The 14,590-nt window shown below is 53.0% G+C and overlaps 1 protein-coding gene across 1 annotated transcript in view; it reads right to left on the bottom strand.

The window, feature by feature from the left end:
- Positions 1-14,590, bottom strand: part of SND1 (staphylococcal nuclease and tudor domain containing 1) — a 379,862-nt gene that overhangs the window by 14,488 nt on the left and 350,784 nt on the right. Inside the window, exon 17 of the mRNA XM_006184738.3 lies at positions 744-932. Within this exon, the coding sequence (XP_006184800.1) occupies positions 744-932 (189 nt within the window). The remainder of the gene's footprint in view (positions 1-743; positions 933-14,590) is intronic.

The raw sequence follows: 14,590 nt of genomic DNA, 5'->3' as shown, positions 1-14,590 counted from the left end.
ACGGCTGTCCCATGAAATCCTCCTCAAGCTCAGAGAAGCCCTGACAAATTGGTAGCCGGCTGATTTATCCCCATTATCAGGGCTGGGCTGTAAGTCAGCGGCGACAGGCTGAGTGTGGGGGGGTGCTGAGCCTGGCTCCCATCACCAAACCACTGGGTTCCTTAATCGTCCATTTGTTTCCAAAAGCTGCTTTCCGAACCCACCCCCCTTGTCTCTTCAATGCAGTGTCTGCAGAGACTGATGGGCTGTAAATCTGCTGTCCTAACAGCTTTATGCATCTCCTGGGGCAGCTTCCAAAATGGGCTTCACTACAGGGCAGTGTGAAGGAAATTCAGATGGGGGCTGCAGGCCGCCCAGCCCCTCTGAGGGCACTGGAGGGTCAGGACGGGCGAAGGTCACATCCTCCCGGTCTCCTGCTTCCCAGGGGCTCCCCAGTCGTTTCTCGCATTACTCCAAGGTCACCTTCCAGACAGCTTCCTGCTCCAGGGCCACCAGAGCAGGCCTGACAGGGGTGCTCAGAGCAGGCCTGACAGGGGTGCTCAGAGCAGATCCGGGGCCTGCCTTGGCTTAGGGTTCCAAACCTGGAGTCTGAGACCAACACCAACCGGTGTCACTCATTTGGGGTCCGAGAGAACCGCTTCCTTCTGCTGTATGGAGGCAGCAGTGCTAGTGCTTGCGGGGGGAGAGTTGGGCAAGGGAGGGCAGCTGCCTCCTCCCTGTCCAGGCCCAATTCCACAGCCTACCTTCTCCTTCTTCTGCTTGGCGGCCTCCTCGGCAGACAGCAGGGATTTGTAGTAGGAGCTGCGCTCAGCAGTGAAGTGGACCTTGGAGAGCGCGTGCTCCACCAGCAAGACGGACAGGTTGGCCCCGTCGATGTGCAGCCAGCCGATGAAGTTGCCGGCCTTGTCCATGCTCTCCACCTCCACCTCCACCTGGGGAGCAGAGAGAAGGGGCGTCAGCCTGCGAGGGTGAGGGGTGTGCAGGGGAGGAGGGCGGTGCTGAGGCCCAGTGCTCCCAGGCCCTGGGCAGCTGCCACCACGGTCACTCCGTGTAATGGGAGCAGCTGGAATGAGGAGAGGGAAGAGATGAGACGAGCAGAGAGCAGGAGCTCGATGGAGCCCCTTAGACCCCTTCTCTTCCATGCTGTGAGCTGGGTCTACACATTTTAGCCTCTCAGACCTCAGAATCATCCTCAATAGATATATCACTGACAAAGCAACTTCAAACCTCCCCTCTCTTCTCAAATCCCTTCCCCTTTCTTTTGGCAGGGAACTACCAGGGTAAACTTGACTCTCCTTAGCTTAAGCGAGCTATGTGTGCACGTGTGCACGCGTGCAGCTGAAGGTCAGAGGTGAGACAGGCAGCAGACGCAGCTCTGGGCACACCCCTCCTTCTTAGCACGCACTGACCCCCAGCTCTGCTAGGAAGAACAGGCAGGCCCTGGGGAACAAGGCAATCCCTGAGGAGAGGGGAACGGGTGTTCTTCCTGGAAGAGCTGAAAGAAGTAATGCTTCAGGAAGGGAAAGCCAGGTGAGGAGAGGAGGGAAGGGGACTGGTGGGCAGAAAATACACAAACACACGGGTGTTAGTTAGGGGGTGATTCCAGCGGGAGGTTACCCCTAAACAGGAGTAACTAGAAGGGTGTATTCCCTCCCATTAGTCCAGACCTTGGGGCCGAGCGCTGTGGCTGGTCCCCAGACCCCGCAGGGTGCCTGTAGGCCCTGGGCCTCCTCCCCCGAGGGCCTCCCCAAGACCCAGGGGCCCACACCTGGCATGGACTCTGCTCCGGCCTCATGAAGGCAATGGCCTGGGATAAACTCTCTCTTTGATTCTTTCCCAACATCCTTCTTCCCCTGCTAAAGGGGCTTGTAAAAGCCTCTGCTGCCAAACGTAAAAACTTGTATTAATTTAAATGGCTTCAAGCTCGATTAAGCAATAAAATGAATGTCTAAATACCTGGGAATTCTCTGAAGCCTGCACTGGAGTTGGTGGCAGTAGCCGAAGGCAGAGGGCTAGGTTTGAGGGGTCAGAGGGGAGGAGAGCAGCTAGCCCACCTGGCGGAGTTCTGACTCAGCAGGGGAGGTGTTGGGGACTCCCTGTGAGCAGACAGAGGTGGCTCGGCATGCAGAGGGAAGGCAGTGGGCAGGACAAGGAGCAGGACTAGGGAGGTGGGACCTGGCTTCCTCTTATTCTGGAACACCCTCATCCTACTTGAGGCCCCCCTGTTACCCCCTTGAGTGAAAAAAAATACAAGTCCAACAATGCCTGAAGTGGGGTGTGTTGCAACAGGACATGAAGAGTTGATTAGAGCTAGAAAAAAAAATATACTGCTTAGATCTAATCCAACACCATTTTATTGGTGGGGAAAGTGAGGCACAGAGAAGGGAAGTGGAGTGAGTGACGGCAGAGCTGAGAGCAAGATCCAGGTTTATCTGTTGCCTTCCCCACTGCCTCCTTTTCTTGGGAGCAGAAAAGACTCTCCCTTATCTCCTCCTCCATAGCCTCCTGTTTCAGGAGCAGTCCTTCCTCCTCCAGCCACTATTCTGACCCCCTTCCTCGCTTTTCCACTGGGTCCATCTAGGACCCTGGGACCTTGCAACTCCCTGGTAGAGCCAGGGGGAAGTGCTGGGCTCTGCTGGGCTGCGTCTGCCCAACACTTGCACCAACTGCTGACAGGGGAAGGCAGGGAGAACCAGCATCCTGCACCTGCAGATGACAAAATACGTTTCTCCTTTCTCTAATTCTGGCAATTAATTTACTGGGTGACCTGCATTTGCGGGAGAGGACAGGTGTGCAAAATTGTGCTCGATAAAAAACAGGTGCCCCAAGAACTCCTAAGGCACAGCTAGTAAGGCGCCTAAATTCATCAAGGAGAGGAATGGACTCCCTGAAGAGTCCTTTGCCACCCTGCAAATGCTGGGGGCGCCGGAGCACAGGGCGCCCCTACTATGGCAGGGCTGAGGAGGGAGAGGCTGCCGGGCTTGCTGGGATCGGACAAGAACAGGGATGGACAAAATGATACACGGGAAGACCTTCAATTATTTTTCCTCATTTGCTGAGCCTTATGCTAAAGCCAAGAAGCAGCAAGAAGTCCCAGAGGAATTCTGGGGAGCAGAAGGAAGAACAGAGGGGCTGCCTGCCTTGTGTCTGGGGGCTCAGAGACCACAGGCAGAATACGGGGGTGAGGAGGTGCCGATGCTGGTTTCCACCACCAAGCCACTGGGCTCCTCTGCATTTGGGGGCTCATGAGATCCTCAGACCCTCATACAATGAAACTAGTACATTTCCAGGCCAACACTGAGCCCAGGCCCATGCCAGCTTCCCCATTCCTGGACCTCTTGTCTTACACTGTGTTCACTGCCAAGTGTCCTTTCCCTCAAACTGGGGATGGCTGCCCTGCTTGAGCACAAGCTCTCCCTCCAGCCCTGAGAGCTTGTGGTGGGCCGGTGTGGCTGTGACAGGAAGCGCGATGGCTTCTCTGGGCACCAGATCGCTGGGGTGGAGGCAAGAACCTCAGAGATGGGTCACAGAAGCAACTGCGCAGGTACAATCCCTCTCATCCTAGAAGGTGCGCACGCTCTACACAGCGAACGCCAAATTCACACCTCGTCCTCTGAGGCCATGACCAGATGCTGGCCTCTCAAGGGCTGCCACTGGAGGGAGACCCCAGCGACCAGCAGCCACGCCGGGGGCCAGCACTGCTGGGGAGCAGCCAGGCTCTTCTGGCAGGTGAGCCCTGGCCACACTTACCCAGCCTCTCCCTGCCTGCAGTCGATATGCTAACTTGGGCTTGACAAGCCCCTGGGCCCAGCCAGCCGCAGAGGAAAGAAATCTCTGGCCTTGGGCACTGTGCTGCGCCCAATCCATCTCCCGTTGTAGAGGGAGATAAAGCTGTCGCCCGTGGGTCTCTGCTTCCCCTTTTATTACAGCTGCTGCAACCACGGTAATTTCTCAATCAAACACAGGCACTCAGGGGAAGGGGGGCTCGGCTCAGCGAAGGGATGGGGCTGGGCCAGTGCCCCTGCTGCTCCCGAGTGTCTGGGCTTCCAGCCTCTCCAGCTGAGCCCTGGGCTGTGTCTGTCCTTCTGCACATGCCCCAGCCTGGACGGCACAGGGGTTCAGTTTGAAGATCAGCATCTTGGCTCTTTAGCTCTGGGAAAGTTACAGGGGAAACAAGGGGCGCAAACAGAGGGTTGGGCAAGGGTACATGTGTTCATCCTTCATCTTTTTTCTCTTTCATACTGACCGCCGGGAATTTGGGACTTGACTATAATATTACGTGGGTCCACACCTGTAAAAGCTCTATTTCTTTGTTCAACTTTTAAGACTTTAAGACTCAAATTTCTGAGTTTTTCTAATTAAAAAGTTATGTATATACACATATGTATATGTACATACACACACAAAATATATATACACATATAAACAAATAAACACAGTTACTTGCAGTACTTACGTGCTATAAAGTCACCATGAACACTGAATTAGCGAATTCTGGACCACTGCCCCCAGGGGAAACCCAGGGTTAGGTTCCTAAGCCTCTGGTCACATTTTTATCAACTTATCAATACACAACCTTCTTCTATAAGTGTTTCTGTTTAAAGACACTTTATTTAATACATATTGATGATTAACTAACACTGAGCTCACAGCCAACAGCACTGCACCTCATGCCTGAATAAAGCTTTTCTAACACATGGATTTTTCTCCTTAAGGCACATCACAGCCTTTCTTGCACTCAGGAACACTAGACGGCACTTCAACACTATGCTTGGATTTTAAACTATGACAAAAAGTGCAAGAAATTGGAAAAACATGGTACTAAACAGACATGAGGAGGACACTTGTCTGTGGTATGAGGGCTGAAACGAGAAGGCAGAGCCCTGCCTGTTCGACCTCAGCTGGGAACGTGCTCACCAGGAGATTCGAATGTTTTGCTGATCCGTGCACATCCACAAATGATCTAAGTGCCATGGGTACTGATTTTGAGGTTACAAATCAATTTTAGCAAGTAAGTGAATTCGCAAATACGGAATCGCATATAATGAGGACTGACTGCATACACAGATACACAGACAGCAATTTCCTGCAAGTTGCCTCAAACTAAGACAGGAGTTAGAAAAGGCTCATTCTCGTCAAATGCACAAGAAACCTCTCCTGGTTTCTTTCCGGCTACTGCGAGCTGTTAGCGAGATACCGCTCATGGAGTGTTGTGTCAAGCGCAAAGTGCTACACACTATGGCCACCCGCCTCTTCAGCACCTTGGAATGTTTCAGGAAGAGATCTGGACTCATTGCCTTCCCGGGGAGACCTCCTCCAAGGGTACGTGACATCAGGGAGTGCAGGCCTTGGGTGACGACCACGGGCTGCTAGAGAACTTCATCTGGTGTGTATACATGTGGGCTGACATGGCCTTGAGGTTACCATGCAGTATGTGAACACACGGACACAACAGCAAGGGACAGATGGTGGCTCTTCTCCTCACTCCCCCTCAGCACTCATGCTGAAGCTGCCTGCTGAGACCTAGGAACGCAGAGAGCTGGGGGGAGGAGACCGCCTCCCGAGAGACTATGAGAAGGGGGTGGGTGGTGCACACGGAGGAGGTGGCTCACTGATAACTCTGGTTAAGATAGAAGCAAGCAGCCTAGATGTCTAAAGCCAGATCTGGTCCTCAGGCGTTGAAGGACACCGAGGTGCTGCCTCGTTGTGCACCCCTGCTGGTCTGGTCACCTGCCAGCATATCTTGCCTTCTGCTCTCGATGCTGGCAGAGTGGTGGGGATTTTATGGTCCTGAAATAGGCCCCATGAGCTGAGCTCTTCCAGCTTCAACGCCACCTTTCTGTGAAGGCGTCCCTAGCCCCTGGCCTGCAGTGAACTGAACACCTGGCCTGGAAATCTGTGGGGTCACCCTCCCTTTGACACTTAGGGGCCAAACTTCACTTCACAGAGGTGAAGAGCGTGGACTCTGGAGCCAAACTGCCTGAGTTCAAATCCACCCACCATCTGTACATGGCCGTTGGTGAGTCACTTAACTTCTCTGTACCTGCTTACTGTAAACTGGAATTGCAACAGTACCTACCTCAAAGGATTGGTTTTGATGATTAAATGAGCTAATTTAAGTATGTTAAGCACTTAGAGAAGAGTGCTTCATCATCATTATCTATTTACTTCCTGGTCGGGGCAGTTATTTCATTTCCAAATATCTTTATTCTCCAAATAGACTGTCAGCACCAAGGGGAGTGAAGCTTGTTCTCTGAATCTGCCCCAGAGCTGGGTGTACTGCCTGGGCCATGAGGTGGTAGGAAGAGGATGGATCTTGCAATCAGACAGACTTGGGTTCAAATCCTAGCCCCAGCTATGAATTTTTGGTGATGTAAAAACTGCTTCCCCTTCCTTCAACTAGGGGCCAGCTGACAGCAGCTGGATCAGTTACATTCAGCAGCAGCCCTGTTTGGCTGAGCTCAATTCCCTTACAGCTTCTCCAACCCAGAGAAACTTTGGGTTTCTTATACCCAGAGTGGGATATGAGGAAAGTGTGCGGTGATGGGAAGAGCTAATGAGTGACTGCCCCAAACCCAACTGGACAAACAGATACTGTTCTGCTCAGGGGATGGGGGTCTTTATTCACCACAGGGCCAATCAGGGGAGGAAGTGTGGCCCAGCCAGCCATGCCCAGCAGGCAAGCAGCTAGACACCTTGGCCCCAGGCTGTCTGGGGGCTGGGATGGCCAGCCGGTCTGCTCCTCACAGTGGGACACGTCCTCCTGCTCCCAAGCACATTAATGCACCTCTAATGAAATTGTTCTGGCTTATTTACCAAATTAATACAAACGGCTCAGGCCGTTAATTTGCATGTCTCCTAATTACTGAGGAAGAGTTCCCATCCCAGGCAGCACACACACCTCAGTGCCCACCTGGCTGGGCTGTGGATTTGCTCTTCCTAGCTGCGGGAGTGCGAGGAAGGGGAGAAGGGGGAGGAGGAGAGAGGAGACCTGGAGCCGCTCCCACCCTCCATGGCTGGGAGCTACTGACGGAGGGAAGGTGGCTGTGGCTGTGGCTGTGAATGTTTTGTTTCCTACAGCCCTTTCCTCAGCAGCCAAAGTGTCCTGGTCCTTGGAAATGTATACTCAGTCACTGCCACCCTCTCCCCCTCCATTCCCCCTTTTTCCTTGTCTGGATTCTGTTTCGCTTCCTAACACAGGAACTACTTCAATCAGACAGGCAGTGGGGGCTGAGTCATTCTCCCACTCTGTACTGGGGTGCGGTGCACGGCCGGAAAGGTGAGGGGTGTGCAGAAAGCAAGAGAATTTAAAGGCAGGCAGGGGCTGGTGTTCGTACAGCGATTACAACTCTAACTTGTCCTGGCCCTCCCGCCATTCAGCCTTCAGATTCTGAAACCTTTCGTAAAGGGTACATGCGTGTCTGGGGGAAGATACCTAAAAGCTCAGCTATGAGACCACAGCAGAAGGTCTGATTGCCTGGGGGTGCCTGTAGCTGGCCTACCTCTTCTGCTCTAGGAGCCAAGTTGGATGCCTAGTGGCTCTAAATCTGGGTCAACGCTGGTAAGATGCAGGTCCCCACCTACAGGGGCCTGGACTTCTTTGGGTCTTGGTGGAGTGAGGGGAAGGGCACTGGAGGCTGCCTCCACTGGAAGGCTAGCCCAAAAAAGGCAGCCAGAGGCACCTGGGGCAAAGGAATTTTAAAATGTTGAACAGGGGAGGACACGCAGCAGGGGGTGGCAGGCTCTGTGTGGTGACTTATGGCAGCCAAAGGATGCAGAACACAGAGGGGATTTATGGCAGTGGGGGAGGGTGAGAGACCCTCCTCCCCTCCCACATAATCCACCTTCCCCCTTTTATGTGTTAGGAGGATGGAAAGCAGTAAGATCCCCCCAGAGAGCCTCTTGTGAACTGCCTGAGGCAGCACAGGAAATTACTGAGCCTCAGCCTCAGAGGCTGGGAGGCTGTGGAAGGCCTGGAAAACAGCTGCAGGGATGCTCCCTGCCCCAAGGGAGGTGGCTGCCTCAGGCAGGACAGGTGATGCCAGGTAGGCAGAGTAGCAGCTCAGGACACCCTGGTCTGCCCTGGGGCATCTGGAAAGGAAGACTTCCTGCACAAGGGGAAGTGGGGGAGGTGGGGAGGGTGGGGGGTGTTGGTTGCATGTTCCTCCAGAAGGCAGAGCAGGAGCGCTCGCTCAGTGCTTTCTCTGGGGAGGCGACATCAGAGGTCCCAATGACAGGCAGAAGCCTCTAACCTTTCCATATGCTGTGTAGCCATAGCCCTGCTTTAAATAACCCCAAAGCCATCAGCAACAAACCTGGAACTGGGAATAAGATAAGAATGAGGCCTGGCTGGGGAGAAAGCACTGAGGAGTAGAGACAAGACCCTGGACTAGAAAAGGGATCGAGGTACCAGCTCTGCCTCTCCTGGGCTGGGGCATCACGGCCTCCTCAAGGCTGTTCTCCACATGTTAATGAGAGCTGAACCAGATTTTTAAGGTTTTCTCTGCTTAGAATTTTCTAAGGTTAGACTTGGGGTTGGGGGTGGTGGTGTTGGTATGACTGGGAGACAGAGAGAGAAGACAGACAATGGGGTATGTGGGAGAGAAGGGCAAGCCCTGTAGAAGTCTTGGAGAGGGGAAGGTGGGAAGTGGAGCAGAGAGGAAGAAAGGCACCCCAGTTCTTCCCGACCCACACATCTCATCCAGCACTTTCTGCAGGAACGTGAGGAGCAGTCCAGAGTGACCAGAGCACAGCTGAGCCTCCTTGCTGGCCGTGCAGAGGCGGCCAGGAGAGCTGGGCTTTCCACCATCACCGATGCTGCATGAAGGCTGTAATGTGCTGCCACAGCCAGAGCTGTGAACTTGAAGAGACACCTCACCTTAATATAGTAGCAGTTTAACACAGCCAGCTCGTCCCCTCCACTCGTGGCCACGCGCAGACACATAGAAGCCTTTCAGAGATGATGAGCATTAACACGACGCAATTAACAACATAACGTGCTGGAGCTGCAGAGGCAGTGCCTACGAAATGCCTCCTGGGTCTCATTACCCCAGGTGGGGAGGGGGCAGGCAAGAGGCAGTACCAATCTTCCCTGGGCTCCTGGAGCAGTGGGCCCCAGTCCCTCCCCTCTTAATCCCTCATCACCTCCAGACCAGAGGACTCTCCCAGGCCCAACCCACAACACTGACTGTCCTCTGGAAAACCTCTTTTCTGACTTGTGTGCACTGGTCCAAGCCAAAGCCCTAAGAATGTCTGAGATTCAGGCCTGGGTTGGCACAGTGGCAAGAGGTGCCAAGAAGCTCCTGGAAATTGAGGGAAGGCCTGAACACTGAGTGAGACGGCTCAGCTAGAAGCTCAGGGCTTCCTCCTCTCTCCTGGACTACCACAGGGATAAGGGGTAGGAAGACAGGGTAGGAGGGCAGCTCCTGGTCCTACCTGAGGTGGAGAGGCAGGAGCCAAGGCGATCAGCCTTGTCTGAGTCTACCGGGGAACGCAAACCTGCTGACTCTAGGTCTTTGCAAACGGTAACACAGTTTACAAACTGACGCAATCTGTTCCTTTGGTGCAGACAATAAGGAAAGCAGACTGTTCATCTTCCCAGGAAAACCTGGGGCTGAAGGCTGGAGGGAGATTTAACTCTCTCTTCCCTGAAGTCCTGCAGGGAATGTGGCTGAATCAAGGGACCCTCATTCTGCCCCTACTCTGGTCCAGGGCACCACTGCTGGCATCTCTTCCCACAGGTTTCCTGGGCCTGAGGCAGGCTTTGGAATCCCTTCTGAAAGTGGGGCACACCTGAATGGTCCAGCTCCTCCTTGTGCTCCCTGGCTGATGTGAAGAGCAGTCCAAACCAAAAAGAATAGTGAGGACTGCTCTTCATCCAGTGCCTCCAGACAGCATCCTTTACCCCACCCCCTGACTTGGGCCAGGGAGTCAAGCTGCAGTGGGGTTCTCCCAAGCCTGGCCAGAGTCCCTGAAGCTGCACCTGAGCCCTGTAGGGACTGAGCTGGGGGTAAGAAGATGGTTGACCTCTTTTGGCAGGAGAAATGAAAGTGTATATGACCTATGGAGTAGAGTAAATGCATGAGGTTATCAAATCTCTGGCCTGATCTGAAAGTAACCAAATGTTGTCCAATCAGCTCAAATACAATTGTCAGTTCCCTCTTTGCAGGCACGTATGCCTTTCTGATGCCAAGGCCTGCTCTGGGGCAGGTGCACTCCGCTTTGCTGATCCCAACTCTCAGGCTTTCCCTGAACTGCTGTGGGTTTCTAGGCGGACCCACACTTTGCCTTTATAAGGCACTTATGGTGGCATATGTAACCACTTCTTCCCCTTCCACCCTGGGGAGAGAGAAATGACCCTGGCTCTAGACCCCACTCTCTTGCTTCCTCAGGTACCTGTTTCTATCAGTCACCGTCTCTTCTATCATCACCACCCCGATTCCCTTTTCACCAGTGTCTACCCCTTTGCCCACAAATATCTTGCCCATCCTAGAACACCTTGCTTTGCCCTCACGTGCCCTCCAGGCGACTTCTCTCTAATTGGGAGTATTCTGCTCACCATCCTTTTACTTCTCCGTCCAACCCAGCTGGTCACCATTGTCGATATTCCAATGTTAACTACCACTTCCAAGGTCACTCAAGACCTCTTAATTGCCTTTTTACTCATTTCTTCTCAGATGTCATTTTTGACCTTTCGAATGATCTGACAAAGCCAAACACTCCCCCCCCCTTCCATTTGGAAGCTGCCTTTTTTTAGGCCTCTGTGATTTCCAAGCTTGGCCTCTTCTCCGTGCTTTTTCTTGGTTTCAGTTGTGAATTCTCCCCCTACAACAACATGCCCCTTGACTATGGATAGTCCCCAGGGGGCCATCTGGAGCTGTGGACAGTGTTTCACAGCTCAGAGTTATATGACACCATCACTTCTATTTCCAGTCCAGACCTCTCTTCAGGATTCACCTCCCCCAGATAAATTTCAAATGTAACGAGTCCAACCCTGAATCTACAGATCTTCGCTGTAAAACCAGCTCTTCCACCTGCGTTTCTTATCTCACTCGGCAGCACAAGCAGCTGGGGAATCATCCTGGACGTCTTTTACACTCACAGTCAATCTCCAGGTCACACCGGTTCTATTTCATAAACATTCCTTGAATTCTTCCCCTCTTCTTTATTCTTACTGCTGCTCTCTAAGTTCAGGTCCTGGCTATGGTGACAGTCCCCTCAGGGGCATCCCTGCCACCAGCCCTGCCACTCCCGAATGGCCCCTCCACAACGCTGCAGAGGGTGGCTTATCACGGGCAGTGCAGCACAGTGGTTAGAGGCAGGCTCTGGGGCCAGACCGCCTGGGTTCAAGTCTTGCTCTACTACTTACTGGCTGTGTCATCTTGAGGGGGTTAGTTAACCCCTCTGGGTCTTGGTTTTTTCCTATCTGTCAATTGGGTGTAAGAATGGTACCTACCTCAAAGGGTTTTATTGAAGAACGAACTGACTCAGAGTAATGACTGAATTGGCATAGAGTGAGTGCTCAATAAATGTTGCTGTTACTTCGTAAAAAAGCCTGAATTGGATCACGTTCTCTTTTGCTGAAATCCCTTCCTTGTTCTCTAGCACAGTTGAAATTCCTCAGCATAGAGTATAAGCTCTTTATATAACCGGGTTCTTACTGGCCTCACCTTCTACTATTTTGGCCCTATTTCGCTCTAGTCATGCCCAGTCACCTCCAGCTCCACACAGAATGCATCGTTCCAGGCTTCTGGACATGCTATTCCCCTTGGCTAGAAAGCTTCTTCTGATGACTTCACCCGCAAACTCCTACCCAACCCATCCGTTAAGATTCTGCACAGATGTGACTTCCCTTGAACCATTCCATTATTTACATAGATAACACTTTTCCTCCCAGCACTTTGTTCACACCGCTATTAATTACAGCATTATATAACGGGCATTTATTAATGGCACACCTAATTAATGGCACATGGTAGGCAAACAATAAACAGATAATGCAAGGTAAAAGGTCTGCGCTTCCCCCAGATCACTGGCAGAAGGAAAGTTCTAGGGACAGAAAACTCCCTTTGGGGAAGTCCTGTGGCACCAAACTGACTGGAGGAGGCCTGTTTTGAGAACAGCGACAGGGCTATCCCACAGATGCCCCGTCAGAGCAGGTCTACTCGTAGGAGCCCCGAGGGGCAGAAACCAGCTTTGGTCAGTGCAGCCGGCACTGATGACTCAGAGGCACCCAGACGTCACGAGCAGAAGGGGCTGTTTCGCACTTGGCTTTGCCTGTACTGAATATAACTGAAGCGAGGATGGGCTCCTCTATTTATCCAGGCAGGAGCGCAGGCAGCAGCTGTTGCGTGCCTCCCCCTGGTCTCCTACACATCCATCCCTCAGCAAGGAAGAGGTGAAGAGCAAAAGCAGATGGGAGACAGCTAGAGGAAGAGCTGTGAGGACAGGGCTCCAGACCACGGTCCAGCGCTCAATTCTCCAAGCTGGGGGTTAGGTGTGCTGCTCAGGCCGCGGTCCCCTGAAGGAACACGGAGCTCAGGGCTGAGAAAGCCTTAGTGTCTGGCCCTTCTAAGGGGAACACAGAAGCCACTGAGGAAAAGGCAACTGTGGTCGGAACTGAGGAAATCTGGGGCTTGGACTGGGAAGCCAGCTCCCAGTTGTCAGAACTGGGCTGTGGTTATGCGGGCCACGCAAAAGCAGTCAGGCTGGGGCAGGAACGACCGATGCTGAGGGAAGGGGACACAAGACTTCTCTTTTACCATCACCTGGTCTCTTGGCAACAGGCACACACACCAATCCCTCTTGCAGGCCAGAAAAAAGGCACCAGAGAGAAGGACCTGAATAGATAAAAATCCTACACTGCAGCTGGGGACCAGAGGCAGTTTACTTGTTTCACTGAATTGAATATAAGAAATAGCAAACAATTCAACACAAAAACATGGAATGCTCATCCCTCCCGACTAAAGTCAGATCAATGGCATGAAGCACAGCTGAAGGCACTGAGAGGCTAAAGGAGCATCGTCCCCAGAGGGGGATCCCCTGCCCCTCCTCAGTGTCTCCCTCATCATCCGGCCGGCTAAGAAGGTACCATCTCCCCTGGTATCTACAGTCCCCACCCCTGTCCCACTTGTATCCTTCCTTAAATCCATCCTGCCTTCAGTTGCCAAGCAGGAAGCCTGGCATGGGCCTGCCCCACCAGGCTGCACATCGTGTGTGCTGTGTGTGACCACCCAGGAAGGCCACTCTTTTCTGAAGCACACGAAGGCCTATAGCCCTGCCTATCTACATCCCTGGATGGGCCAAAGGGAAAGACTCCTGTCCTCTCACCCAACTCAGGCCCAGGAGAGAGGAGATCTGGGCATTTGGGGGTACTCTGCTCATGTCTGATGCACATCCCCAAACTCTGTTACCAAACATACGATAATGCAGTCAGGAAAATAAAAACACCCTTTGAGATGCTTCAGAGCCCCAGCAAATGCAGTCTTTGAGTTCTGGCCATGCCAGTGGGCGAGGGCTGTCCTGTGCTCACCCACCTGTCACATGGGAAAACAGGATTCTTGCTCTGTATCACCCAGAGGGCTCATGATCTCTCTCGCCTCTCAGTAATGCAAAGAAAAGCCCATGGGTAAAAGGTCATTATAAGGTCTAAGTGTATACAGCTGAGACTGGGATAAATGCAGCCCGCCAGGGGCCAGATCGGCCTGGTTAACTACCCTGGAACCTGCCCTCCTCTATGGGTTGAGGTTGGGTTTCCTCGCAGCTAATGACGATTTTAAAATGGCACTGCTTACACTGCCGGAGTAGAGCTCTCGTAGGCCACAACCCCTCCAAAATCCCTGAGCAGGGCTGGAGTGTGCACCCAGAGACTGCTGGGTTACAGTCCTGCAGCCCGGTCCCAGCTGACTCTGCCCAGAGAAAGCTGGGAGTGATGGGCCGGGGCTGGCAAGAGCACTCTGCCCTCTCTGCTTCTCCGCACTGGAACCACAGTCCCACTTCCTCCTCCACTTCACCCACTGTCCAGAGCGTGGGCTCCTGATGCTGTCTTGGGCCTTGTAATCACCTCTTGAAAGCTCCCAAAGCCACAGCCATGAGATCAGAGGCAAGAGAGGGTGAAATATCAGGGGTAGCAAAGGACAGTTGTAGGATGGGTCAGCGGCTTGCTGTTGATGACAACTCTCCGCCCATCCTCTTGAAGGGAGCCAAGGTCCCATTAATCACAATTATTTCTCTCTCTCCCATTTCACCCAAACTTCCCCAATGCATTTCAGCTTAACGAGGTCCCAGGAGCTAGTGGAGAGCCCCTCAATGCTACCATTTGCCCAGACTGACTGTGACCTGTTCCAGGGCAGGGAGTAGCTGTCCTGTGTTCCCTGCAATAGGGCCCAGGTGGCCTCGTTCGCCTCCTCCAGCTCCCAGGTGGGCTGCCTTAAGCAGAATTCCACTGGTGGCTGCTCTCTGTTCCACGTGGGGAGTACTCCTCCAAGGTAGGTGTGTTCTGAGGTGGAGCCAGGAAAGGCAAATGTTCACTATCTCCAGCTAAGATTTCCCAGAAGTCACAATTAAACTTTTAAAGAGCATCTCTCTGACT

The sequence above is a fragment of the Camelus ferus genome, chromosome 7, assembly GCF_009834535.1.
Source record: "Camelus ferus isolate YT-003-E chromosome 7, BCGSAC_Cfer_1.0, whole genome shotgun sequence".
NCBI classification, from domain to species: domain Eukaryota; kingdom Metazoa; phylum Chordata; class Mammalia; order Artiodactyla; family Camelidae; genus Camelus; species Camelus ferus.
Note: the sequence above shows the minus strand (reverse complement) of the source record. Positions and strands in the feature narration are given on the sequence as shown.